Source organism: Sus scrofa, chromosome 8 (assembly GCF_054392235.1).
Source record: "Sus scrofa isolate SSC_HxYL_T2T_F1_AM1 chromosome 8, Sscrofa_HxYL_maternal_Yorkshire_Landrace_v2.0, whole genome shotgun sequence".
In the NCBI taxonomy this organism is placed as follows: domain Eukaryota; kingdom Metazoa; phylum Chordata; class Mammalia; order Artiodactyla; family Suidae; genus Sus; species Sus scrofa.
The window spans coordinates 4,773,691-4,801,172 of NC_139390.1; the positions used below are offsets into that span (position 1 = coordinate 4,773,691).

Below are 27,482 nucleotides of genomic sequence, written 5' to 3' on the forward strand. Positions count from 1 at the left end.
GGTCTCATGTGCCATGGAAGAACCACTCCATGTCTGGCCTTTCAAAATAGCCAGAATTGGAGAATACGACCTACCCAAGATGCCCTGCAGACCTTTGATGCAGCCATCAGAAGGCTGAAAGTTCGTTCCATTTCATGAGAAAGTGGTGTGTGTCTCCCCAGGGTAATTGACCTGTTCTCCCGTTTCATTCTAATGTCTGTTTCACTGACGCTCTGGTTGTAGATGGAGTTGAGCAGACTTTGGGCGTAGGTCCTCAAAAGTGCTCACACCTCTAAGTGTCTCCTCGGCCCCCTGTCTACGTCTAAAACCCCACATCCCGGGACTGGGAGCTGTGATCTTGGTCCACAGGAAATGGAGATTCAGTAGCTCAATGTTGTCCTCCTGGTGTATGCATAGAGGACAAAATGGAGCTTCAGGAGCCCCTGAGGAGGGGACATGTGGCTTTAGTCCTCACCAGGTGCAAATGGCTAATTGCAGATCCTTTGCAGGTGAGAAGAGGGCACTGGCCAGGGGGCAGGCCCTGTATTGGCTAAATAAGGTGATGGTTGGCAGAATAGATGTTATCTGAGTATCAGAGTTATTAGAGGACTCGGTTCCTACCCCAGTTGGTCTATGGAGTGATAGGGGTTGGATTTTTTTTTTTTTTTTTTTTGTATTTTTAGGGCTGCACTGGCAGCATAGGGAGGTTCCCAGGCCACATGTCAAATCAGAGCTGTAGATGCTGGCCTATGCCACAGCCATGACAACGTCCGATCCAAGCCATGTCTGTGACCTACACCACAGCTCACGGCAACGCCGGATCCTTAACCGGCTGAGTGAAGCCAGGGATTGAACCGGTGTCCTCATGGATGCTAGTCAGATTCATTTCCACTGAGCCCCGATGGGAACTCCCCTGGATTGGAATTTTTGTCAAGATGTACACATCTTCAGTGGTAGGTGGTGGCCACAGGCTTAGCAGGTTTACTTACATAATTCCAATAAAACTGAAAGTGACTTCTCAGCATTGCTATTGCCATCAACAGCTGTAGGCGCCCCCAAGGAACTAAGCCACAAACAGGCACTGAGATTGCGGGTATCATCACGCCTTGGTGTGACCTTTATCATTCTGTGCTATCTCCCCCCCCGCCCCCCCCAACTTCCTACTGTTGGATCTGGAGGGTGTCAGGGTCAAGGGAGGAGCTTTTCCAACTCTTACTGGTTGAGCAACACATTCCATTATGTGGATGGAGATCCTGGCAGGTGGATGACTGTGTGAGCAGAAGAGCGGTCTTTCGGGTGCTTGTCCTGAGATTTTTTTCGTCTCACCCCAATCTCTGTTTATCCATCCGTAGCTCTATGAAGCTTTCACCTTCCTTAAGGGACTGGGAGCTGTGATCTTGGTCCACGCAGAGAATGGAGATTTGATAGCTCAGGTGAGTGGTGGGAGTGTCCTCCCCTGTCCTCCTCAGTCTGCTTCTCATGTTGCAAAGGGTCTGAGAAAAAGGGGTGGGTTGTGGATCAGTGACGTCACCAGACAGTGAAGGGTCAAGCCGAGAGCTAGATGGCAGGTCAGATACTCCAGGTATGCAGTGTGCACACGCTATCTGCCAAGTGGCCTTTGGCAAGTCACATTGCCCTTTGAATCTTCGTTCTCTCACCTGTACAGTGGGGGTAACATAACTGCCCTGGAGGATTTGCCTGAGGAATAAACAAGGATCTGAAAGGATCCCAGGGGCAACACACATAGAAGCTGGGGTTGCTTGTCATCCTGCAGGACTTGGGAGCAGGGATGATGGACAGAGCTTAGGCTCGGAGCAGGCGTTGTAACCCTGCCTCTTCCATCCGTTGGCCCTCTGATGTTGGGCAAGGCACTCTAACCCATGAAGGCTCCTGTTCTTCATCTCAAAGCACCTACCTCACCTGACTGTGAGGATGAAATGATATCATATATTTGAAGGTCCGTGTTGGTCATGTAGCAGGCTGTAGTCGTGCTGAAGTTTTGGACAGAGTGAGACATGAGTCCGTGTTGATCATTCTGGCCGTAGGGAGGAGAATTTGACAAGAGTAGAACAGTGTCAGGTTGACCAGCTAGGTTTTACTCCAGCCGTTCTCATAGAAAACGAAGCAAGGAGACGGAGGGGAGGTGGAAGAGGCAAGCGTGGGAGAGAGAAGGAATATTATCTACAGGACCCAGCGACTGATTGGATGGGGAAAGAAGAGGAGGAAGTTGAGAAGGGCTGCTTGGTCTCTGTACAGGGCGGCTGGCTCCTGGTGCCAAAAATCAGGACGCGTCCAATGAAAGTAATTAAGGCCACGCATGCTGCTACTTCTAAATTGTTTCTCGCTCTGTAGATGAGGAAACCAGGGCCCACATATTAATAATGTGCTCACTGTGTTGGGGGCCGCAGAGCCAGAATTTTAATACAGTTCCATCTGGCTCCAAAGCCCAGTGGAATTGCAGCATGAGGGTTAAGGGCATGAGATGTAAAGCTTCACTATTAGTGTGAGCTCTTTGTCTTTACTTCCTATTATTGGTGTGCTGGCAGTTTTTCTGTAAAGTTGAAATATTTTCAAATGCAAAGGAAAAAAACAGCAACTCAGTTCCATCACACAGCAATATTCTGGTCATTGGTAAGGAGTTGCTAAATCCAGCCCACATCCAAAAAGATGGGATTATACAAAGGCGTGAAGGCCAGCAAGTCACAATCATTGGGCTCTGTATCGGGTTGCCTGCCAGGCTGTCCTCTGGCCCCCAGTGATTGACGACCTTCTCATATGCAAAACACATCATCCCTTTCCAGCAGTTCTCCAAACTCTTAATCTCATTACAGCATCAAAGATTGGAATCGTGTAAGTCACGTCTGGGTATAGATGAAACTTCCTGGTTTAGTTCCTACAACCTGTAGGTCTGTGAAGGTAGAGAGGTGAGTTATCTGCCTCCCCACCCACACACTCAGAATACAACATGCGATGGTGGGGTGGTCATTCCATTTATAGGGACAATGGAAGGCATCAGGGCTCACTGGTCCATAGCAGTTCTGAAATCTAGTCGGACAAGTGTTGGCGGTTCCATGATGAGGTCTTGAAGCCTGAGAATAATTCTCTCTGGCTCTTGGCTCCACCTTCTGGCCTCTTGGTTCCATCTTTCCTTTTCATGAAAGGTTGCACATGTTTGCAGCGGAGTGATTTTCTCAGCCTGCTTCCTGCACAGAGGGAGTTTAGGAGCCCAGCTGCTTCCATTCATTTTGTATGTCTCAGTCCATCCAGTCCAGTCTGCCAGTGTTTTGCTGAAATAATTCATCCCAAACCTTTGCGGGCCTCCTGTGCCTCTCACTGGGCTTCACTCCATTAAAGACACCACAGATTTCTTCCCAATCTGCCTTCCTCTTCCTTCTTAGACAGTGGAAAGGTACATTCTTGAGTTTCGTAGAGGCCTTAATTTTGATTGAGAGGCTCTGTGGGAACACCCTCATTTATCTGTGCCTCTCACATTTTATTAAAAGCAGCAAGAAGAAACCAAGCAGTCCCTTGACAATTTGCTGGATCCCCGAGTTCATTGGATACATTTCCCCGTTTCCACATCACTGCAGGTGACAGGGTTGCCAAGCTTCCTCTTACTACTTAACAAGATTCCCCATTCTCCAGTTTCCGATAACATACTCCCTGTTGCCTTTTGAGCTCTCACTAGCGCTGTCCTCAAAAAGTCCATATGTCTACTGACTGCCCATTTCAGGCTCTCCTCGGCTTTCTCTGACACATGCTTTGGAATTCTTCCAACCTCCATTCACTGCCCATTTCCAAAGCCATTCCCACATTTTTAGGTAATTGCTATGGTTTTATGGTTTAACACCCTACTTCTGATCACCATCTATCTGTATTAGTTCTCTGTGGCTGCATAACAATTTGCCTCCACACACTTAGCATCTTAAAACAAATGCGTATTTTCTGCACCCTGGTCCTGTAGGTCAGGAGTCCCGCTGTGGCTTGGCTGGGTCTTTGGGCTCGGGATCTCTCTCAGGCTGCATTGAAGGTGTCAGGCGGGGCTGCAGTTATCTCCGAGTTGGTCTGGAGCAGAATTCCCTTCCAGCCTCCCTCGGATGGTTCTTCCCAGGCTCCAGTTCCTTGCAGGCTATCAGAATGATCATCTCTGTTCTATGGCCTTTGTTCTTTGCCGGCTCTTGGGCAGATGCCCGCCTGCTTCTTGCCAGGTGGGCATCTGGCTTCCTTCCACGTGACTGAGTCAGAGAGCAAGAGAGGGTGAGCGAGGGGGAATCCAGAGTCCCTTTGTCATCCCAACTCATAAGTGACATCCATTCAGTAGCCTGTGATAGACCATAATGGAAAAGAATATGAAAAAAATAGATACGTTATAACTGTATTACTTGGCTGTACAGCAGAAAGGGACACAGCATTGTCAAGAAAATAAGCTTCAAAAAATTAAAAATTAAACAAATTAAACAAATCACAGAAGTCACATCCTATCTCTTTCCCCGTGTTCTGCTCATTGGAAGAGAGGTCCAGCCCACACGCAAGCAGGGGCAGAATCTCCGGGAGCCTCTGAGAAGCTGCCCGACACACCTACCTTGGGTTTGCCTGGTTTTGAACTTCGTAAACATGGAGCCACACTGCATGTATGTGCTCTTTCCCATCTGGCTTCTTTTGCTCGAAGCCAGGCCTGGGAGAGTCACCCCTGTTGTTACGTGAACCGAGAATGTTTTCTTTTTTCTCAGGGTGTAGAATTTCACAGCAGGAATAGGTCACAATTAGTTCTCCAGTCGATGTTTGGATAGTGAAGAATCTGGGACGCTTGTGTATGAAGCTTCCTTGAACATTCTCTCTAGTTCAGTCTTGGGTTAAACATATCTGTGCATTTGCATTAGCAAACGCCTAGAGTGAGACTTCTGCATCTTGGGTGTGCATACGTGCTGCTTTCACTGCTGCACGGTTTTCCAGGCTGTCCCAGCCTGGATCCCCCCACCTGTGTGTGTGAGGTCGAGTTGGGAGCCCTCAGCTCTGCATCAGGGAATTAGCTTTCCTCGCTGCTCATTTAAGATGGACTTTGCTCAGTTCCAATAAATCTCTTACTTTTTGTACATCTACTTCCCAGATGCCAAAATTTTGTGTCCGTTATCTTCTCTGCGTTCGCTTGGTCCTTGGGTACCATGTCTCTCCCTCGAGCGGAACTTCAGAACGGAGCGAAAATAATGCATGTACTCAGCCCACGCTCTTTAGCTGGAATCCCTACTCCGGTCTTTTTGTGCTCTGTCGTTGTCCCCTGTTATATCACCTCTGTCCTCCCTCTTTTTCTCTCCTCCTTCCTTCCTTCCAACAGAAATAGGAACCATCTCTCATCGGCATGTCTCCACATCATACATCTTTTTATAAACAGTTTACAAAAATGCCTTGTAAACATCGTAAGAACTGACATTTTCCCATTCTTTCCTTAAACCCACCCCAGCTGCTCGATCTGGAAATCATTTCCAGCATACGTTCTTATAAAAAAACCCTCAAGGTTAATAACCACAAACGCACAGTTGAAATTAGGATTTTTTTCACTGTTGATAGAGCCTGGGCATGTTCAAGAATCATGATACAGAAACTGTGGAAGTTAAAATTAGCCGCAGCACAGCTGACATCTGGGCAACAGAAAAAGACTGTTTTTGAGACGGTGAGGTATTCCGAGGGAGGGAGCACCTTGGAGCGAATGGATTTGAATCTGGGCCATTAGCTCAGGGAATCGTTTCATTTATATGATGAGCTTGAAGTAGAGGGTTCCTGTTAGACAGACAGGTACCAGGAAGAGGAAATGACAGTTGAAAAAAAGAGAGCTGGCTGACAATTAACAAGCTCTTACGATGCACTGGGTATCGTGCCAGCCTTTCACACCTGCCACATCAGTGATGTGTTATAGCACCTCTGGGATGCAGGTGCTGAGAAGACTAATGAAATAATGCCATTTGCAGCAACGTGGATGGACCTAGAGATGATCAGACTAAGTGAAGTCAGCCAGACAAAGACAAATACCATCGCTTATAAGTGGAACCTTAAAAAACATGATACAAATACAAAACAGGAGTAGACTCGCAGACAAGAAAACAAATTGTTGCCAAAGGGGAAAGGGGGCGAGGGATCAATTAGGAGTTTGGAATTAACATCTACACACGCCTATATATGTAAAATTAGCAACAAATTCCTACTATATAGCACAGGGAACTATATGCAGTATTTTGTAATGATCTGTATGAGAAAAGAATGTGAAAAAATATATACGTATTCCAATTTGTATATGATTATAAATAAAATTTAATTGTAGCAATTATTCATATAGGATAATACTATATCGTGTGTGTCACTGAATCACTTTGTTAGATGCCTGAAACTGACACAATACTGTAAATATCCTAAATCAGCTACACTTCAATTTAAAAAAGAAAAAGAAGAGAAAATTGAGACTCAGCTTGACTGACCCGCCCAAAGTCACAGAGGTGGTCGGTTCTGGACTGGATGCCCGGTGTAGGGCTCTCTGATTTCCGCATCCGTGTAATCCCTAAACACCGCCCGTCTTTCCTCTCTCACCCTGTGGCACAGCCTTGGAAGCCGGAAGAGTGATGGGTGGGCTTTGAGGCTCAGATCTTACAGCCCTGCCTCCTCCCACTGGTCCCACAGGGTGGATAGCGCGGGGGTGGATGTGGCTACCCCGAGTGGCAACGGGGGAAGGTGCAGGGGTGGTGGGGGGAGCAGAGAAGGTGTGGACGGCCCCCAGCCCCTTAGACCCCATGCAAACCCCTCCCCATCCTGGCCTCCGCTGCCCCTTCTGCCTACCTGGGGGCGGAGGGTTGGCTTCCCTTGACTCTGACCTTCTGTCATCACTGACTCATTTGTCCTTGTAGGAACAAAAGCGGATCTTAGAGATGGGCATCACCGGTCCTGAGGGCCACGCTCTGAGCAGACCTGAAGAGGTAAAGGAGCCTCCGCTGGGTGTGACACTCTGATGTAGCTGAGAGCACGCCCTGATGCGGTTCCAGCTGGAACAGCCCAGCTAGAGCCCCTGTCTCTGTCCCATTCCTCCTCACGAGTGTCTGGGGTCTGTCCTTGGGCTTGAGAGCCCTGGAGGCTGTGGGTCCATCAGAGGCACCAGGAAGGGCTCTGCCTCTTCTGGGGTCCAGGAACTTCACACCAAGGCCCGGTGGACACTGCAGTGTCCAGAATCCCTCCTGAGGTCTCTGTGTGTTTGATGACAGGCAAATGGGACCCCATTTCCACCAGGCACAGAGGAAACAACTGCCCCCACACGGACCTCCTATCCGCTGTGCTCTAAGATTTGACACCAGTCTCCTGGGAGTGGCAGAGTGCACGTGTGTGTGTGTGTGTGTGTGTGCACTGGGGACAGAAAGAAGGTGTATTGGGCGTGGAACAGGATGGGTGCCCAGTGTTTTCTCATGTCTCATCAGATCATTAGCACTTGTCCCAGGACCTCTGCTCCAGACTGGCCTGAGCTGGACACTGGGGACGCAGCACACGAGTTCACAAACTCCTTAGCCCCAGGGCTCCTGATCTGGCCCAGCGCTCCAGTCGCAAGCTCCATGCCTGGGAGCTGGGTTTCCAGCCCCTGGTGACGGTGTTTACAAACCTTTATGGCACATGGACACCGCCTCTGCCAGCTGGGTGGGGACCCTTCTGGGTATGGTCGGACTCCTGGTGGGTGTGGCTGTGACTTGGGCGGCCTGCTGGTCACCAGCAGGCACCACCCAACTGGAAACTAAAAGCAGAACAATAAAAAAGATAACTCGTCCTTTTGTTTGAGAAGCATTGGTTTCGTGGAGGCAGAGACCAAACCCAACAGCAGGTGGTTTCATGTGGTTATTGAACAAATAAAGGACGCAGTGTGTGTCAGACACCTGTGTTCCCTATGAGATGTCAGTCTTTTTATAAGTAACTGACCACCGGAGTTCCCTGGTGGCTCAGTGGGTTAAGGATCCCACATTGTCACTGCTGTGGCACGGGTTCGATCCCCGGCCCGGGAATTTCCACGTGCTGTGGGTGCAGCCAAAATAATAAAAGCAACCGACCATTTTATGGGTCTTTTGATGCCCATTCTGCCTGGTCTCCTCCTAACCGAACATGCAAATACTTCCAAGCAAGCAAATAATAGAATTCTGTCTCCCAACCATCCGGCCAAATGGATTTCGTCTTTTTTTTTTCCCCTTAAAAAAACAAATCATTTTCCTCCCTTGATGCAGTAGATCTCCCCCTGACCACACTCCGTTAGGGCCCCTCGAAGGAGTCTGACCAGGGAGCGTCGTGGGAGCTCGGGGTGGGCGGCGCCCCTCCCCCTCCCTCCTGTGACCCGCGTCTTTGCTGCGTCCACAGCTGGAGGCCGAGGCCGTGTTCCGGGCCATCACCATCGCGGGCCGGATCAACTGCCCCGTGTATATCACCAAGGTGATGAGCAAGAGCGCGGCGGACATCATCACGCTGGCCAGGAAGAAAGGTGCGAGGCCCGCAGCCCCGGCCCCTGCGGGAAGCGGGGGTGTGGGGAAGGGGGAGCCCCGCAGGCTCCTGTTCACGGATGGAGCCACGGCCCAGGGCGGAGACAGTCGGAGCTGCCAGCAGCCTGAGCCCCGTGGGCCAGGTTGCAAAGGGAGCTCGGGATGGAGGGCAGACACAAGATGCGCGGTTGGTGTTCAGTTTGATTCCTGGGGGGCCCTGGGTGCAACCTCGGGTCAGTGGTGTCCTGAGTCTGTTTCCCCCATTGCAGCTGAGGCAACCATCCCCTGCTTGGGGGCCCCATGAGCCCGTGTGTTTTAAAGACCTCTGAAGAGTTCCAAGTTCTCCGCTGGCTTTCTCATCAAGGCCGTGCCAGAGCTGGGGCTGCATCGGCTCCAGGATGCCACCCGCCCTCATTCTGGTCCATTCTGAGCACTTCCTCTTGGGTCCCCTCCAGGATCCTCGGTTGGTGCTTGTACTCAGGCTCCACTGTGGGACCCAGACAGTCTCAGCTGCAGGTTGGGATGGAGGGAAGGTGTTTTTCCAGAGCCAAGGGTCTGGGGACAGCCCCGAGCTGGACATCAGGGGAGTGTGGCAGCAAGTTGTTCACCAGCTCTAAGACCTGGATGCGCTGCTTAAACCTCTCTGAGCTGCTGTTACCTCATTTCTGGGCAGACACATGGGGCTTAGAAATGCAAAGTGCCAGCTGAGTCCTTGGGGGGTCGCAAGGGCCTCTGAGGACCGTGGGGGCAGGGGCATAGCTAGTGCGCTAAGTGGCTCTAACGTGCTCTGACCGGTGTGGTGCCCATTCCTCAGGAAACTCAGAGGGGGCACCCAAGTGTGGTCTCCAGGCCTCCTCCTTTTTTTTTTTCTTCCCTTTTTATGGTATATGGAGGTTCCCAGGCTAGGGGTTGAATCAGAACTACAGCTGCCAGCCTACGCCACAGCCACAGCAGCGCCAGATCCGAGCCAGGTCTGTGTCCTCTGCCACCGCTTGCAGCTACGCCAGATCCTTAACCCACGGAGCGAGGCCAGGGATCGAACCCGCGTCTTAACCCGCTGAGCCACCGCGGGAGCTCCTCCCCAGGCCTTCTCGATTGAGGCCCAAGCATCACCCGATCAAGAATGAGGAAAGGAAGTTCGCCCAGAGCAGGCTTCTTGCCCAGAGTCAGGAGACGGGGGAAGGTTTGGAGAGAGAATGACAGACACACAGAGGAGGTGGCGCAGGCCACGCAAAGACAGTGGCAAGAACCCTTTCGTCTTTGTGGACACTCAGCACTGGGACAGGTCCGCCCCCTTCACGCTCTTGGGACTCGTACAAGGATGACCAGGGTGTGACCGGGAGCTCAGGGGGGTTGGGGGGGCTGGAAATAACAAGACCCACGTGGCCCGGCCTTTGCGCCCCCACACTCTGCACACGGGATGCTCCTCCTTTGTCCCAGGAACCCTTCATGGGAAGCCCTGGTCTTTAAAATCTTTAAAAACGTATTTTATTTCACCTAATATATCCAAAAGATTCCTTCCACATGCAATCCACATGCAATCAACATAACGGCATTAGCCAGACCTTTCCCATTATTTTTTCTGTCCTGGCTTCAAAAGCACCTCTCACTCCAGACCGACCGCAGTTCCAAGCACCTAAAAGCCACATGTGGCTGGTGGTTTCCACATGGGACAGAGCAGCCTTGAACCCCAAATACCCCGTTTTTAGTATGTGCAAGGGCAAGCTGTCATGTCGGGGCCTGTACCGTGTGCTCTAGGACAGCCCAGCTGGCAGAGGACCAGCTCCGGGTTAAAGGTGAGGACACTGCCGCTCAGAGAGGCGACAGGAACCTGGAAGCAGCGTCAGCATTCTCGCGGGTCCTAGAGCCTTGCTGAGAAATCAGGTGGCCCCCGGCCACGTGCGGCTATTTCAGCTTAAATTAAGTCAAGTTAGGAGTTCCCGTCGTGGAGCAGTGGTTAACGAATCCGACTAGGAACCATGAGGTTCGGTCCCTGCCCTTGCTCAGTGGGTTAACGATCCGGCGTTGCCGTGAGCTGTGGTGTAGGTTGCAGACGCGGCTCGGATCCCGTGTTGCTGTGGCTCTGGTGTAGGCCTGTGGCTACAGCTCCGATTAGACCCCTAGCCTGGGAACCTCCATATGCCACGGGAGCGGCCCAAGAAATAGCAAAAAGACAAAAAATAAATAAATAAATAAATTAATTTATTAATTAAGTCAAGTTAAATGCCATTTTGAAGTTGGCTTCTCAGTCGCACCGGCCCTATTTCTGGTGCCCAAGGGCCATGCGTGGCTGGTGGCTGCTGCCTCGGGTGGCACGGTACCGGGCAGTCCCAGCCCCAGCGCCAGGCCGCTGGAGCCCAGAGCCTGCCTCCACTTGCCAGCAGGGTGGCCTCGGGTAGATGCCACCAGCTGTCCGCCCATGTCCCTTTGGCACTTTCTCTGCTGCAGAGATTCTCACTGGAAAACCTGAGAGGGCCTATGGGCTTTTTGTTCTGGAAGAAACCCAGAAGCTGGACTTTCTGGAAAGTGCGTGTTCTAGAAGCAGCCCTCCAGCAGGGGGGTGGCGGCTGCACACCCAGGCCCCTTGCCCCCGGGGGTGGACGGCTGTGAGGCTCCTGGGGTCCCCAGTGCTCTGAGCCGCAGGCACCCAGGCAGCTGTCCTGGTCTTCTCTCTCCGCCGTATGTCACGTTCTCAGACCCCACGGAGCTGTTTTCTGGGGTCGCCTCCCAAATCAGGCTCTTGGACTTGGTTTTTCATTTGAAGATTGACTTTGGGCAGAACCAAGACAGCGCCACTGACCATCTGTAAAGGAGAGAATAGGCAAACTGAACACTGAAAGTGGTCAGAGTCCAGAAGGTGGCTGAGGGGGACAGCGGGGTGCCGAGCGCCTCGTGGGTGGCGGGGCCCTGGGCCTTGAGCGGTGGAGCCTGGGAAGGACAGGTGATGTGTTGCCGGGCCAATCTTGCTTTCGTGTGCCAACATTTGCCACCAGACAGTCTCAGCTGTGCTTGTGTTTGCCTCCCAAGGCCCCCTCGTCTTTGGTGAGCCCATCGCTGCCAGCCTGGGGTCGGACGGCACCCATTACTGGAGCAAGAACTGGGCCAAGGCGGCAGCCTTCGTGACCTCCCCTCCCCTGAGCCCGGACCCCACCACGCCCGACTACTTGACCTCCCTGCTGGCCTGGTGAGAGCCTGGGGTGGGGGTGGGGGCTGGGCGGGGGTGGGGTGAGAGCCGGGTCGGGGGGGCCCTTTGGGATGAGGGTTGAAGGGCTCATTCTGACACACTTGTGGTGGTGCCCTTGGGCTGGGTGCCCCGGGAGAAATGGTTACAGCAGACCCTTTGGGGGCCTGAGGGTCTCTTTCATTTTTTTTTTTTTTAATTATTTATTTATTCATTGGGTTGTTTTAGTGCCATACCTGTGGCACATGGAGGTTCCCAGGCTAGGGGTCGAATCAAAGCTGCAGTTGCCGGCTTACACTACAGCCACAGCCACACCAGATTCTTAACCCACTGAGTGAGGCCAGTGATTGAACTCAAGTCTCATGGATACCAGTCGGGTTCATTACCACTGAGCCACAGCGGGAACTCCTGAGGGTCTGTGTCATTCAGTAACTTCCATCCGCATTTACGGGTTACCTCCTGGGTGTTCAGTGATATTTAAGCCCCTTCTGTGCCCCTAGCGCTGTGGTTTATTGGGAAATGCCCAGAATTAGGGGTGTGAGGGCAGCCTCCTGCCTCAACCACTAACTGTGTGTCACCCCGGCCCTGTCACGTAATCGGTAAGGTCTGTGCCTCGGTTGGCTCATCTGCAGAGTGGGGAGAACATCGTACCTACCTCAGAACTGGGTGGGCGTCAGTGTGGGGAGAAGGCCTGGACTTCCAGGCTCACAGTGGCACTGCGTTTAGCTTCGCTTCCTGCGCACAGTAGGAGCACAGCTGCTTTCATCCTTCTCTATCTGCCAGCCTGAGGGAGGAACACTCCAGGCGCAGCAGGCTGAGTGGTGACGTGTGCAGTCTGCTCTGGGGGTGGAAGTGCATGCTCGGGAGGCTTCACGGAGGAGGTGACATCTAAAACCTCAGTCGGACCAGGGGCCTCCAGCATCCTCTCCCCTCAAAGGGAAACACAGGTCCCCACCCTGATGGTCGAGGCGGACCCTGATCTGGCCTCACTTCCCTCTCCTCCTGCCTCAGCTCCCTCGGTCCAGCCCACTGGTCTGCCACCTGCACCGCAGGCAGGATGGTGCCCCAGGACCTTTGCACTCACTGTGCCCCTGCCTAGTGCTCTTGCCTTAGTCATCCTGTGGTTTCCTCTTCACCATCTTTAGACCTTTGCTGGAAGATTTCTTCTCAGTGAGAGATTTTTGATCTTAAATTGGCAGCCCCACCCCACCCTAACCCCCCTCCCCCCGACCGACCATCCGTTCCTGGTTCCCCGGCACTAGAACGCCAGCCGATAAACAGAGGACTTGGGCTCTGCTCACAGCTGCCTCCCCACTGCCTCAGCCACGCCATTGACACAGGACGTGTGCCGCACACTTCTGGTGAATAAAGAGTGAATGTCGCATCTAGATATATTTTTGGACATTTCGATGGTTGCTGATGCACCCCGGGCTCCACATGGAGGCCAGCCTCTGCCCTCCCTGAAAATCCCAAAATAACACTCCGATCAGGCCATCGATTCAGATGCCGGTTCAGGGCTCATCATCCAGCCCCAGAAAATGTCCTCTCCACAGCCCGAGGGACACAACTGCAAAGCTCGTGCACTTGGGTCACATTGCCACGAGCAACGAAGAGCACTTGGTCCTGCGGGCACAGCCCGAGACACCCGCCAGCCTTATGCCCACAGCCTCACTTACCAAAGGAAGACCAGTGTCTGCACTTCCTCTTTCCCCGTGTGACCTGGCACATCAGTCCAGGGGTGTCACCTTCCTTCTGGCACAAACATCCCCGACTTTGTGAGACACCCAGGCCCCTGCTGGAGGCTGCATGTCTTACTCACTTATTTATATATTCACTCATCCATTCGTCTAGGCATCCACGGGCTGCACTCAGGGTTTTCCTTCTTCCTGCTTTTTTAAACTTTGTGATAAAACTCACATAACATTCACCATGTACTCAATTTTTTAAAATTATTTTATTGATGTGTAGTTGGTGTAGAGTGTTGTGGGAATTTCTGCTGCATAGGAAAGTGACTCAGACACACACACACTTTTTTTCTGCTGCACAGGAAAGTGCTTCAGATACACACACACACACACACACACACACACACACACACACTTTTTCATACTCTTCTCCATCATGGTCCAGCAACGGACGTGGAAGGCAGTTCCCTGTGCGGCTCGGGAGAACCTCGTTGTGTGCTTATTTGATACATAGTAGTTTGTATCCGCTAATCCCAGCCTCCTAATTTATCCTCCCCCGTTTCCCTTTGGTAACCATAAATTTATTTTCTATGTCTGAGAATCTATTTCATTCTTTCTTTCTTTCTTTTTTTTTTTTTTTTTGGTCTTTTTGCCATTTCTCGGGCTGCTACCCTGGCACATGGAGGTTCCCAGGCAAGGGATCCAATTGGAGCTGTAACCACCGGCCTACCCCAGAGCCACAGCAACGCGGGATCCAAGCCGCGTCTGTGACCTACATCACAGCTCACGGCAATGCCGGATCCTTAACCCACTGAGTGATGCATGCATCGAACCCGCAACCTCGTGGTTCCTAGTCGGATTCGTTAACCACTGAGCCACGACGGGAACTCCATGAGAATCTATTTCTTAAATAAGTTCATTTGTATCATTGACTTAGATTCCACATATAAGCGGTACCATATATTTGTCTTTGTCTGGCTTAGTGTAATCCTCTCTAGGTCCACCCGGTTGCTGCAAATGGTGCTACCTTGGTCTTTTTTCCGGCTGAGTAATATTCTATTGCATATGTGTACCACATTTCGTTATCTGCTCCTGTGATGAACACTCGGGTTGCTGCCATGTCTTGGCTGTGGTGAATAGCGCTGCTGCCAGCTTGAGGGTTCACACTGTGTGCTCAACTTTACATAGATGAGGTGGAGAGAGAAGCAGGGCAGTTAAGCATCTCTGGCACCTGCCGGGTGCCCAGCGAGTGGGCCATTACCCCCTCGGGATGATCCCGGAAGAGGACTCCGTTCTCTTCTCCATTTTATGCAGGAAGTAAGAGGAGTGACTTGCCCGGCCAGGATTTTAAATCCGGCAGGTCCAGGATTTAAAAGCAGGCTCGTTGGATTCGCAAACTCCCATCACATTGTGGGCTGTTCAGGGATCTAATGAGAAGCATGCAAGCAGCTTCCCAGTTGGCTTCTAGCATCTTCTGCTCTTAGCACAGAGAGGGCCCCCCACCATGGCATTTGGGGTACTCTGCGGGGGGAGGGCACAGGATCCGAGCGCCTTGGAGCAGGAGGAGGAATTGACTGAGGAGCCTTTCCTGACCAGCCAGAGCCCACACTCACACAGAACCCTCTGCCGCTGCCCAGGCATCATCAAGACGCCAAAAGCCAACGGGCTGTCCGATGTCACTCATTGAGGCCTGTGACATGTCCCATCTCACTGGGGTTTGAGTGGCACAACCTCCTTGAGTGTCTGAGGTTGGGGTCTTCTCGACATGAACTCAGGTCTGAGCCCCCCTCCCTTTTGTCCTTGCCAGTGGAGACCTGCAGGTCACAGGCAGCGGCCACTGTCCCTACAGCACTGCCCAGAAGGCGGTGGGCAAGGACAACTTCACTCTGATCCCCGAGGGCGTCAACGGGATAGAGGAGCGGATGACCGTGGTCTGGGACAAAGCGGTGGTAAGGCAGCGTTTCCCCCCCGCCCCCCTGCCGAACATTCTAGAAGCAGCCCACCTGGCCCATCAGAGCAGTGCGTCCTGCACCGTGATGCACTTCCGGTTCTTAGATCTCCCTTCTTGCTTCGAGGCAGAAGCAGAGTGACCCAGGAGGGCACAGAAAACGTGTGACCCTTAGGAAAGCAGTGCCAGTCCTGGGGCGTCCTCTGCTCGTGCAGGTGGGACGCTGCCCTTGGGTCCTTAAGGATGAAAAGTGTCTTGTTTTAAACCATATCGTAAAGATGACTTTGTGAACCGTGTGTGTGTGTGTGTGTGTGTGGGTGTGTGTGGGTGTGTGTGCATGTGTGGGTGTGGGTGTGTTTGGGGATGGTTGGGGTTCACAGTGGGTACTGCTGTGTAAGGAGTCCCCAGGTCACGCCTTGATCCCTGACTTGAAACTGCAGGTTCTTACTTTCTGTTAAACTGGGGCCCAGGGACACTGACCAGACGTCGGGGTTCCCGTCGTGGAGGCACGAGCACACCCTGAGTGGGCAGTTCCATGTCCGCGCTGAGGAGGTGGCCTGGTTTCAGCGGGCGGGGGAGGAAAGTCCAGCGTCTGCTCTGAGATGCTCTTCTCATCCGTGCATCTGGCCCTCAGGCTACTGGCAAAATGGATGAGAACCAGTTTGTCGCTGTGACCAGCACCAATGCAGCCAAGATCTTCAACCTGTACCCCAGGAAAGGGCGGATTGCCGTGGGCTCGGACGCCGACGTGGTCATCTGGGACCCTGACAAGGTGAAGACCATCACGGCCAAGAGCCACAAGTCGGTGAGTGCTGGTTTATCGGCGACCGTCCCGGCTCGGGCGAGCCGTCCTCGCTTTGCAGTCCTGTAGACGCCTCTGCTTTAAAATGATGCGTGGCTTCTCCCACTGGGCTGTGATCTGATACCCACAGGGCTCCGTCATTCAGGTTTTTCCCCAGATGGAGAGGCTGCGAGAAGGCTTTGGAGCAGGCTCAGCTTGGCTGATGTTCTTACATATCTTCTCTCTCTCTCTCTCTTTTTCTCTCTCTTTCTCTCTCTGTCTCTCTCTTTTTCTCTGTCTCTCCCTGTCTCCTCTCTTTCTCCTTTTCTTACTCTCTTTCCCTCTCTTTTTTCCTCTCTCCCTCCCCCTCTCTTTCTTCTCTTTCTGTCTCTCTTTTTCCCTCTTTCTCTCCCTTTCTCTCTCTCTCTTTCTCTCTCTCTCTCTCTCCCCCCCCTCCTCCCCTCTCTTTCTGTCTCCCTCCCTCTCTCCCCCCCCTTCCCCTCTCTCTTTCCCTCTCTCTTTCTCTCTCTCTCTCTCTCTCTGTCTCTCTCCATCTCTCTCTGGCTCCTGCCCGCAGATGCGAGCATCCTCAGCCAGCTGACTCTGCTCCTGACTCCGTGGCTGAGCCCTCAGGCGCAGAGGGGGCTGTTAGGTCCGAGAGTCCTTTTCCAGTGCAGTCATCCAGCCTGGAGGTGTGATCTGCTTTATCAGGAGCCTCCCACTTCACTTTGGGTCTGGGCTCTCTGTCATCCAAGAAAAGGGACAGACTGGCTCGGGCAGCTCAAGCACACTCTCGGGCTCCAGCCCCGGGCTGTGGGTTATCTCTGCCCTGTGTCTTCATCGCTTGCCCAGCAAGGCTTCGAGGAGGCGGAGAGGGCATCTGGCATCTTTCCCTCCCTGACTGCCTGCTTCAAGCCCACCCTGCCTGTCCCGCAGCCGTCTTGGGTCCAGATTCATGCCCACCATCAAAAGACAAGGAGGCCACGGCTCAGTCCCTGGCTCACCAGCCTGTGACAGGGCGTGGGCCCAGAGGCGGAGTGTGTGCACACAGCATCACTCTGTGACGGGAGCCCTCACGGCCATTTCCCAGCCCAGGGGTCACTCCCTGGAGGCAGGTGTGACCCTGTGCATGAGAACAAGACCTCAGGCACAAGGAAGCCTCAAGAGAAAGTGATGAGAACCACTTGGAGTTCCCGCTGTGGCTCAGTGGGTTAAGAACCCAGCCAGTATCCATGAGGATGCAGGTTTGATCCCTGGCCTCACTCAGTGGGTTAAGGATCTGGAGTTGCTGTGGCTGTGGTGTAGGCCAGCAGCTGCAGCTCCAATTCAACTCTTAGTCTGGGAACTTCCATATGCTGCAGATGCAACCCTAAAAGGACAGGAAGAAAGAAAGAAGGAAAGAAATGGAATTGTTTTTTAACTAGAAAAAGAGTTGCTAGATGGAAAATGTGCGGATAGGCTAAACATTTCTGAAAAAATGGAAAACCAAGGAGAGAGTGCCAATGATCCCAGTTATTAAGCCACGTAACAGAGCTGCAATAATCGAGACACTTTGGTATTAGCAGAAAAGAGAGCCAAGCAACAGACTGACCACATAGGGGGATTTAATTTAAAATAAAGAAGACAGTTAAAATTAGACAAAGACAGTTATTCAGCCAATTAGGTTTAATTTTTTTGGCCCCACCTGCAGCATGTTGACATTCCTAGGCCAGGGATTGAACCCTCACCACAGAAGCAACCTGAGCCTCAGCAGTGATGATGCTGGATCCTTAAACCCCTAGGCCACCAGGAAACTCCAACCAATTGTGTTTAAACACCTGGCTCACAGGACTAGATCTTTGCTGTACTCTTTACCACAAAACAAATTTAAAATAAGTCGAAGATTGAAGTAAAATACAATTATGAAAGGATTGGAATAAAACACATTTTAAAAAACGATCAGTTTGAAGGGGAGCAGACATTCCTAAGCAAGACACAAAACTTGGAAAATAAAAAGAAGACTGGTCTGACCATTGACTACATACAAAATAAACCAAGAAAAAAACCCTCTACTGGCAACAAATGATATTACGTTATATGGGATCAAAAGGCAGAGGGCAGACAGCAAGTATTGGCAATTCACAGGAAAACAGAGAGATACATTTCTTTTTCTTTCGTTTTTTTCTCTTTTGCTTTTTAGGGCCATACCCACAGCATATGGAGGTTCCCAGGCTAGGGGTTTAATCAGAGCTGCAGCTGCCAGCCTACACCACAGCCACAGCAATTAGGGATCTGAGCTGCCTGTGCGACCTACACCCCAGCTCACGGCAATGCCCCATCCTTAACCCACTGAGTGAGGCCAGGGATCGAACCAGCATCCTCATGGATACAGTGGGATTCATTTCCGCTGAGGCACAACTAGGAATTCCAAAGGGATAAATTTCTTAATTGGTTTGAAAGTGTCCTTAGAAAGCATAAAGGAAAGTATCAACAACAGAATAGAACAGAGTGTAGAAACACAGTTACACAAGAAGAATATACAAAGGGTTGCTATTCATTTAAGGAGAGACCTGATCTCACTCATACTTAACGCAACGCAAATCACCGCAGGCAGAGGCTCTTTCCCAGAGCCAGTGACTGAGGTGCAGGGTGTAATTGGAGATGAGGTCGGACTGTGGAGCCCGACAAACACCTGGAGTTTTCTAGAAATGGAAATCCGTGCCACCTGTCCGGAAGACACATCTGTCCACGTTAAAATCCATTTACACTTTGGCCCACACTCCACGTCTCGGAAGCTGTTCACATGTGCTGGTGTGGGCACACAGGTGTGTTTATTGTGGGATTTAGCAATGCAGAGCGATGGCCCAGTGTTTGTCCCTGGGAACTGGATAGATACATGTCCCCAGGGTGGAATTCAGTGGAGCGATTCAGGAATGTCAAAACATGTTAACCCCCAACGTGTGCCAACAGGGAACCTTCTCTGGGGCTAGGAGGAAAACGAAGGTGAAACTCTGTACAGAACGTGATGGAAAATGCCTGGGGCTCCAGAGGGTCACTCCGAGGTCGCTGGGAGCCCTGCTTTTAAAAATCACACATCTTTTGTACCGTTCGAATTTTTACCATGTACATGACCTACTTTTTAAAATCATCAGGGTGGCTGGCTGACGGTAGTTATATTCGCTTTAGGAGTAATGAGAGGAAGGTATATTTTTAAGGAAACGTTTTATCTTTTAACAGAAAGAAAGAAAGGAGGAAGGGGGGAAGGAAGGGAGAAAAAAATAAAAATGACCTTACCCAGCCAGAGGGGATTTCACTGACATGAAAGCACAACATTGCCGATGTCATGTCAATTAGTCTGATGCCCTCAGAAAATAATTTTTCAATCTGCAGTGAGTGCCTTTCAAAAGCTTGTATCCTTTGACCTGGCAATTTGTGCCTGTGTGTCTTTTTAAGGCCATACCTGCGGCACATGGAAGTTCCCAGGCTGGGGGTTCAATCGGAGCTGTAGCTGCCAGCCTACACCACAGCCACAGCAACATGGGATCTGAGCCGTGTCTTCGACCTACACCACAGCTCATGGCAGCGCTGGATCCTTAACCCACTGAGCAAGGCCAGGAATCGGACCCAAGTCCTTATGGATACTAGACAGTTCATTAACCACTGAGCCACGATGGGAATTCCCTGAGCTGGTAATTTAATTTTAGGAAACTGTTCAAAAGATCATTTTTTTAAATTATTAAAGTATCGTTGATTTACAGTGTTGTGTCAATTTCTGCTGTATAGCAAAATGACCCAGTTACACATATACATGCATTCTTTTTCTCGAATTATCTTCTATCCAATAATACGTGATTGGGTAGAGTTCCCTGTGGTAGGTAGTAGGACTTAAAAGAAGACCCTGAAATGCCTGTTAAGCTCACGGTGTCCATTCACATACATGATGCCCCAGACGATGCTAGTTAGATTACAGAAAACCACCAGCCACAAAAACGCCCAATAGTGAGAGGCTGATTATGCAAATGAAAGAGCCTTTATCAACGGATGCAAACTATTGCTCTTGGAATGGATTTACAATGACCTCCTGCTGTGTAGCACTGAGAACTATGTCTAGATACTTACAACGCAGCATGACAATGGGAGAAAAAATTATGTATGCATGTATGTGTAACTGGGTCCCCATGCTGTACAGGGGGGAAAAAAAGTCTGTTGGGGGAAATAACAATAAAAAAATAAGTGAAATAAGTAAATAGAAAGAGCCTTTAAAGGAATACTATACAGTCCTAAAGAAGGTGTTTTCAGAGAGAATACACATTGGGAAGTGCCTACAGTGGGATGTTTCGCAGAAACACCATTAGGCTGAACGGGGCTGGTACTGAGAACACTCTTGGCAGCCAGTAAAAGCCTGTGGTCTTGCCACGCAGGCCGTGGAGTACAACATCTTCGAAGGCATGGAGTGCCACGGCTCCCCGCTGGCGGTCATCAGCCAGGGCAAGATCGTCTTTGAGGACGGCAACATCAACGTCAGCAAGGGCATGGGCCGCTTCATCCCGCGCAAGCCCTTCCCCGAGTATCTCTACCAGCGCGTCAGGATCCGGAACAAGGTGTGAGGGGCTGGGGTCTGTCATGGGCAGGTGAACACACATCCCAGTGGCACCCGCTTCCCCTTCCTCATGTGCCCCATGAGCTGCGATGGGACCTCCCTGCTGCATCTCAGGCCGGCGGGAGGACCAGATGAGACCGAGGAGGACCGAGGCTTTGCCCGCTGTCGAGGGCCGTGCACGTGGGGGGCGGGGAGGGGCCCTGGGAGCACGTACATGGACCAGGCTCGCATCCTGCATCACCTCGGGGGTGCCTTGCCTCCCCCCCCAGGTGTCGTAATCCTCCTTCTGCAGATCAGGACCCCCGTGCCCAAAGCGGCGGGGCTGATCAGCCTCCCCCAGCGGGGAGGGCTCGGAAGCCCCGAGGCATTGCTGTTGGTGAAAATCAGCCAGTCCCAGCACGCTCCCCTGGCTGCTTTGAGCTCACCTGACCCACAGCAGGCAGTTTCCAGCAGGTGCCCAGCCCCTTCCCGAGCCCCCGCAGCTTCTGACTTCTCCGCCTCCGGGCTTTCTGTCCCAGAGAGCCACCGTCAGCCCACGGGGACAGAGGCTGTGCTGTGCCCGGTCCTCAGGGTCCGTATGGCAGGTGCCTCCCCATGGTTGTCCTGAGCCAGCTGCCCTCAGAGGCAGCCCTCCTGTTCTCTGTCCCTGTGGTGGGTGCTCTGTCCTCGTTTCTGGGGTTACCTTCCAGACACCCCACCTGCTCCACATCCGTGAACGTAGGTGAAGACAGGCCCTCTGATGCCGCCGGCCCCAGATTCAGGGGTCTTTGTGGGGGGTGTCGGGGAAAGTATTTTCCTCTTGGAAATGGCTTGGGGTCCTCCTGCCTGAGTCTGTGTACATGTCTGAGCTTGTGTGTGTCTGTGTGCGTATGCGTGTGTGTGTGTGCCTGTCTACACGAATGTGTGTTGGACTATGTGTATGCATGTGATGTGTATATTATACATTAGTGTGTCTAAGTGTGTGTGTGTGTGTGTGCATGCAGTGTCATGCATATGTGTGAATTGTGTATATGCATGTGTGTATACAAGTGAGTGCGTGCATAGGCGTGCATGTGCACATGTGTGTGAGTGGGTACATGCTCCTACATGTATGTATGAGCCTGTGTGTGCACATGTGTGTATCCCCAAGGAGACCACAGGTCACTCCCTGCACACGGAAAGGCACACGTACATCTTGTCGACCCGCTGACCTTCTCGCCCCCCTGTTTAGGTTTCTGGGTTGCAAGGTGTCCCCAGGGGCATGTATGATGGTCCTGTGTATGAGGTGCCAGCCACCCCCAAATATGCAACGCCCGCTCCTTCTGCCAAATCCTCGCCTTCCAAACACCAGCCTCCACCCATCAGGAACCTCCACCAGTCCAACTTCAGTTTATCAGGTGAGAAACTACGGCGACCAGGGCTCTCACCCCACAGCCACAGCGGTTCCCAGCCCTGAGCTCCTGCAGAGACGGACCCACGACCTCGGGAACTCGACGGGGCGGGAGAGATCCAAGGGCGGGAGTGTGGCAGTCCCTCCACCCCTCCTCCCGGGGGTGGGCAGAGCGGGCTGGGGGATGGTCAGACAGCAGGGGGTCCCGAGGACAGGCGAGAGCCACCGGGCCCTCGTTTACGCAGAGTCTGCCCGCACATTGATTGTACTTGTGCTCGTGCTTAAGTGCACTGGGAGACGTTTCACACTCCCGCCTGTGAAGCTAAGCGTGGAAGCTCAGCCAGAGCAGCGGCCTGTGCTGGGTGTACCTTCCAGGCGGGACCTCAGCCTGTCCCGTCCACAGCAGTTCATCCCACACTCTCGGGACCCAGGACCGTTTCATCGTCACAACCGGTGTGTGTGTAGAGTGGTCGTATTTCTACCGCTTTAGGGAGGAAATTAAGACCCCAAGACGTTCAGTGTCAAAATGCCGGGACGTGGTGCTGAACCAATGTGCGTGGAGAGACTCAAACGTGAACGTGGTCCCTCAGACTTTCTGAAGGCTCTTGGGACACGTGTCTGCAGTTTCAGCAGGTTGCCACACGAGGGCAGGCGTGCACACGTGGGGGCCTTGACGGGATTTCCAGTATATTGTGGCGTTCACGGGTGTTGAATGCTGTGCTCAGTGCTAGGGATACGGTGATGAATGCCGATGAGGCCGAGCAGCCTCAGTTTAGTTCAGAGGTCAGCACATGTTTTCTTACAAGGCCAGATAGTAAATATTTGAAGCTTTGCGAGCCAAGGAGCAACATCTCGGCTATTAAATAACCATTTAAGATGCAACCGTTTAAAAATGCAAAAAACCATTCCTAGTTCATGGGCTGTACAAAAACACGCAGTTATGTTAAAAAACAAACAAACAAACAAACAAAAAAACCAGAGGGCTGAGTTTTGTCAATGGGCCATAGTTTGTTGAATTCTGGTCTAGCAGGAGTGAAGGACATTTGAACAGAAAAAGTGACATGGTTAGCAAAAGAGTTAGCAAAAGAGAGAATGGACAGGGCAGAGGGAGAGGGTGAAATACCAGTTTACACTGTGGGGGTGGTGGAACGTCCCATCCATTTGGGGGTTCCAGTCCATCTGCCTTTGAGCCTTTCATGGAAGAGCTTCTCCCATGCTTTGCGATTCAGTGTTTAAAGAAAACTGTTTTTGCACAAATGGACCATAAACACGACTGGAGCATTTCATCTGATGCTCAACCATCAGAACAGGAATTGGCTGCAGTGCCAGGAAAGGACATTCCCTCCCTCGAGAACAGGAATAACAGTGCAGTAGAAAGTCTGCGGTCCTGCTGTGGCACAGTGGGTTGAGGATCTGGTGTTGCTGCAGCTGTGGCACAGGTCACAGCTAACAGCTCAGATTCAGTCCCTGTCCCGGGAACTTCCAAATGCCATGAGTACGGCCAAAAAAAAAAAAAAAAAAAAAAAGAAAGAAAGAAATTCTGCGGGATGGGTCCCGCAGCCACCCTTGTTCTCCCAGGATGGGTCCCGCGGCCACCCCTGTTCAGCGCCCCATTCTCCCTGGGGGCCAGCACTGCCCTGGGCCAGCCCCTCAGCACTTTCTGCCCCTCAGTGACTTCATTCAATACCAACAGCATCGACGGCTTCCAGCATCAGGAACGACTCTGCAGGTGTCCTTTGAAATACCTGGGTGAGGTGACATCATAGAGATGCAGCAGGTTTATTGAACTCCTGTCCTTCTGTCCCACAGGTACTTTCCAAGTACCTGACCTGTAACCAGCAAAGTACAGGTGATGATAGGAAAAAAGGGCACTCATACCAGGCCTGAGTTGGGTCTTTAGAAGATTCCTGAATTACCAGGAAGACACACTGGCTACCGGTGAATCAGTGAGCGAAAAATCAGTCAGGCCTCTGAACCAAACCCTTAACGGCTTATTACACAGAACATTTACAGTCAGAGGTGGGAGGGCTCACCGATTTTGTTGCTGTTTTTATCGAAGTCTTCATTGGTAAATCCTGATTCCTTAGCAGGTTCAGCATTTATTCATGTGTTTATTTTATTTTTATTTACTTTGTATTTTTATCTTATTTGATTATTTTATTTCACTTTAATTTTATTTTTGCTTTTTAGGGCCGCGCGTGTGGCATATGGAAATTCCCAGGCTAGGGGACAAATTGGAGCTACAGCGGCCAGCCTACACCACAGCCACAGCAATGCAGGATCTGTGACCCACACCACAGCTCACCGCAACACCAGATCCCCAACCCACTGAGCGAGGCCAGGGATCAAAGCCGCATCCTCACAGATACTAGCTGGGTGCGTTTCCACGGAGCCACGACGGGAACTCCCATGTGTTTGTTTTAAATTTCCTCTTTTGTGAAGTCACCGAGAGTGACAAAGGATGATCCTTCTGCTTCTGGGGGCACATGGCATTAAATATCCATCCCTGGTTCCGTGCACAAACTGTAACCCAGGAGGCGGGACCTGATGCAGTGGGCACCCTGGCCTGGAACTTGGGTAGACCCTCCCAGCTTTCTCTCAGGCCAGCTTCTGAGCAGGGAGGCACGCGGTGAACCCAGGGAATCCTATCGTCCCGTGCTCCTCGTCCCACCTCCTTTGCCATAAAGCTGGTCCCGTGATTGGGAGCAATGGGTACAGAGTACTCCGTGGACCGTCGTCTTATTTTACAGAAAAGGAAATGAGGCCAAGAGGTGGGAGCGTCTGATTCCAAGTGACCCGAATTCCAGGCGCCGTTTTTCCCGGAAGCGCCGTCTCCTGACCAGACCCCGCCAGGTCCCCCCTCCAGCACTGTCCTTCAGCCACTGTTGCTTCATGTAATACCCACTCACTGCGTGCCAGGCTGGCGCTCGGATTTTAAATCTGCCTTTAACGGCGAGAGAGTGCACGAGATGAGAATGGATGGCTGGCTTTGCAGATTGAAACAAAAAAGGCGCGTGCCCACCCCCGACTCCCATGCAGACCTCGGTCCAGCTCTGAGTAGTTCCCACACAGGCACGGGTGCGTGCACACACACGAACATGCACGCCGTACACAAGTGTGCATACATGTGCTCCCACACATAGCACATGAAAATGCCTCTGGGACAGTGTGCCAAGGGTTGTTTTCTTCGTGTGGGTAGGAGCTGGGGCTTTGGAGACAAACCACTTGGGGCTAGAAGCCTGGCGTTCCCGCCCTCTAGTGGTGCCACCGCCCCCAAAGGGTGACCTCAGCCTCGACATTCTCATTTGTAAAACGGGAGTAAAACGACACCCCCACCCTCATCCTGCTGCGTGCCCTGAACTCAACAACATATGGGAAAGCACCAAGTCTGTGCCTGCACACAGTAGGCGCTCAATAAGTGTTTGTCTACCTGTGGCAAGAACGTGAAGCCAGACAAGAAAGAGCACAAGGTGGCCAGGGCTGCAGGAGGGTGACCCCAGGACCTGGGGAGGGGGGCGGTTCATAGAAGAGAGAGCCGTGAACCCCCAGGAAGTCAACCAAGACGGAAGGGTGGGGACGATGGAGGACGAGTCACGTCGGGGGCTCAGTGTCCCAACGGGCACGCAGCCCGCAGGAGCAGCAGGTGGAGCCGGTGTCAGCCATCTCCCCGGAGTGACTAGCTCTGTCTCTTGCAGGTGCCCAGATAGACGACAACAACCCCCGGCGCACGGGCCACCGCATCGTGGCGCCCCCTGGTGGCCGCTCCAACATCACCAGCCTCGGGTGAAGGGGCCGGAGGAGGAGCGCGCGTGAAGGATTCTGGGAAGGCTGTCCATCCCTTCGCCTGTCAGTGTTTGGAAACCCAGTTTTGTTCGGTCCCGATGGGGGGAAAATTGAATGACGTTCTCTCCCTTTTTTGTTTAGGAAGACGTGGTACTAGTGTGGTGTGTTTGCTTGGAAATCCCGTGCCCACAGTCGTGTGTCCATCTGAGTCCACCTCAGAGCGTGGCGTCTTCAGGCCCCTCCTTAGTGAACACAGGTTCTAGCATCGTCTTGTACTGTCCCCCCCGTTCTGACGCCACGGGCTCCATGGTTCTCTGAGTGGCTCCCCTGCACCCCCGTAGCTGTTCTAGGATAGTTGATGCATGTTACGAAGTTACGTATGCGCGTCTGTGAGTGCGTCCGATGGAACGTGGCCGAGGACCCGTGTAGACACGAAGCCCTGACCTCAGGCCCTCGGGGGCAGCTCCAAAACTCTACAGCAAAGATGTGTCCTCATCGCCCCGCCCCGCCTCCCGCACCCACCCACCCACCCACCCTCGGGAGAAGGAGGCCCACCCCCCGCACCCCTGCTAAGATGCTCAGTGGCTTCTGCCAGGCGGGGGAGCCGTGCGCTGCCTGCAGAGAAGAGTCACTCGTCCCGTGTCAGGAACCCTGGTCTCCGTGGCACTTGTAACTCGCCATGACGTGTTTCTGGTCTGTGTGTGTCCTTCCAGCCAGCTCCGGACTGCAGGCCGGGCTGGGTTCACATGCAGAAAGGGGTTCCCCCCACCCCCAGGGCTGACCACAGTGGGGCGACGGCCACTCCCGGTGCCGGTGTCCTGGTCCCTCGGAGGCGGTTGACGGGGCAGTCAGATTTTTAAAGTTTTGTACATAGTTTTCCTTTGTAATCACCCCCATTTTTACTTAACAATTGACTTCTTGTGGCTCTTATTTCTGAATTCAAAGCTTGTGAAAAAAAATAATAAAGAACATACATGGCCCACTCCTGGCCGGGGTGTTTGCATTTCAGTGGCAGCCGCTCCAGCTGCGGTGCCCGTGCTTGGTGCTGTCCTCGTGGTGACCCGACAGCAGTGCTTGCTTGTTGGGTAGTGGAGGCAGCAGAGGGGGCCGCTCATGATTTGGGGAGGGTTGGATCCCAAAACCAAGGACAGGAAGAGGAGGACCGCGGCTGGCCACAGGCGTCTGTGAAACAGGTTGAACTTGCACATCTGTTCTCCCCTCCCAGCCTCCCCCCCCCGCCCCGGCCCCATGGGCTCTTGCTATGTGTCACGTAGGTCGGTCTGCAGTTTCTGCTGACCTCTGTGCTGCTGACTCTCACTGGAGCCAGTTTCCAGCTACCAGCATGAATCCAGGGAGCGTGCAGTCCACACCGTGGGAATCGGCTCTGATGCCTCAAGGGCCAGTGTGTGTACGGTGCCCTTGACCTCAGGTTTATCCTCCAGTGACGTCAGTTCATGGAGCAAAAGGGCAAGAAGAGGCTTCCTGAGCCCAAGGGGCTTCTACCAAATTGAAATCCCTTCCTCCCTCCTTCCTTCTCTTGTTCCTTCCCCCGAGGGCCCGAGGGGTGCCCGTTTTGTCCTAGGCATCGTGCTCGTCTTGGGCACGCAGTGGGCATAGTTTCCAGGAGGCAGGTCAGATATGAACCAAATGATGACCCAGAGCCTCTCATGGCACACGCTGCTCTGGGC

The 27,482-nt window shown here is 52.4% G+C and overlaps 1 protein-coding gene across 3 annotated transcripts in view; it reads left to right on the plus strand.

The window, feature by feature from the left end:
* CRMP1 (collapsin response mediator protein 1) overlaps positions 1–26,776 on the plus strand; it is a 71,451-nt gene extending 44,675 nt beyond the window's left edge. For all 3 annotated transcript variants that reach the window (XM_021100983.2, XM_084971542.1, XM_021100984.2), the window contains exons 6-14: positions 1,332–1,412; positions 6,870–6,938; positions 8,350–8,470; positions 11,496–11,652; positions 15,142–15,283; positions 15,917–16,087; positions 20,464–20,643; positions 21,853–22,018; positions 25,707–26,776. In XM_021100983.2, the coding sequence (XP_020956642.1) occupies positions 1,332–1,412; positions 6,870–6,938; positions 8,350–8,470; positions 11,496–11,652; positions 15,142–15,283; positions 15,917–16,087; positions 20,464–20,643; positions 21,853–22,018; positions 25,707–25,798 (1,179 nt within the window). In that variant the 3' untranslated portion in view covers positions 25,799–26,776. The remainder of the gene's footprint in view (positions 1–1,331; positions 1,413–6,869; positions 6,939–8,349; positions 8,471–11,495; positions 11,653–15,141; positions 15,284–15,916; positions 16,088–20,463; positions 20,644–21,852; positions 22,019–25,706) is intronic.
* Positions 26,777–27,482: the final 706 nt, after the last annotated feature.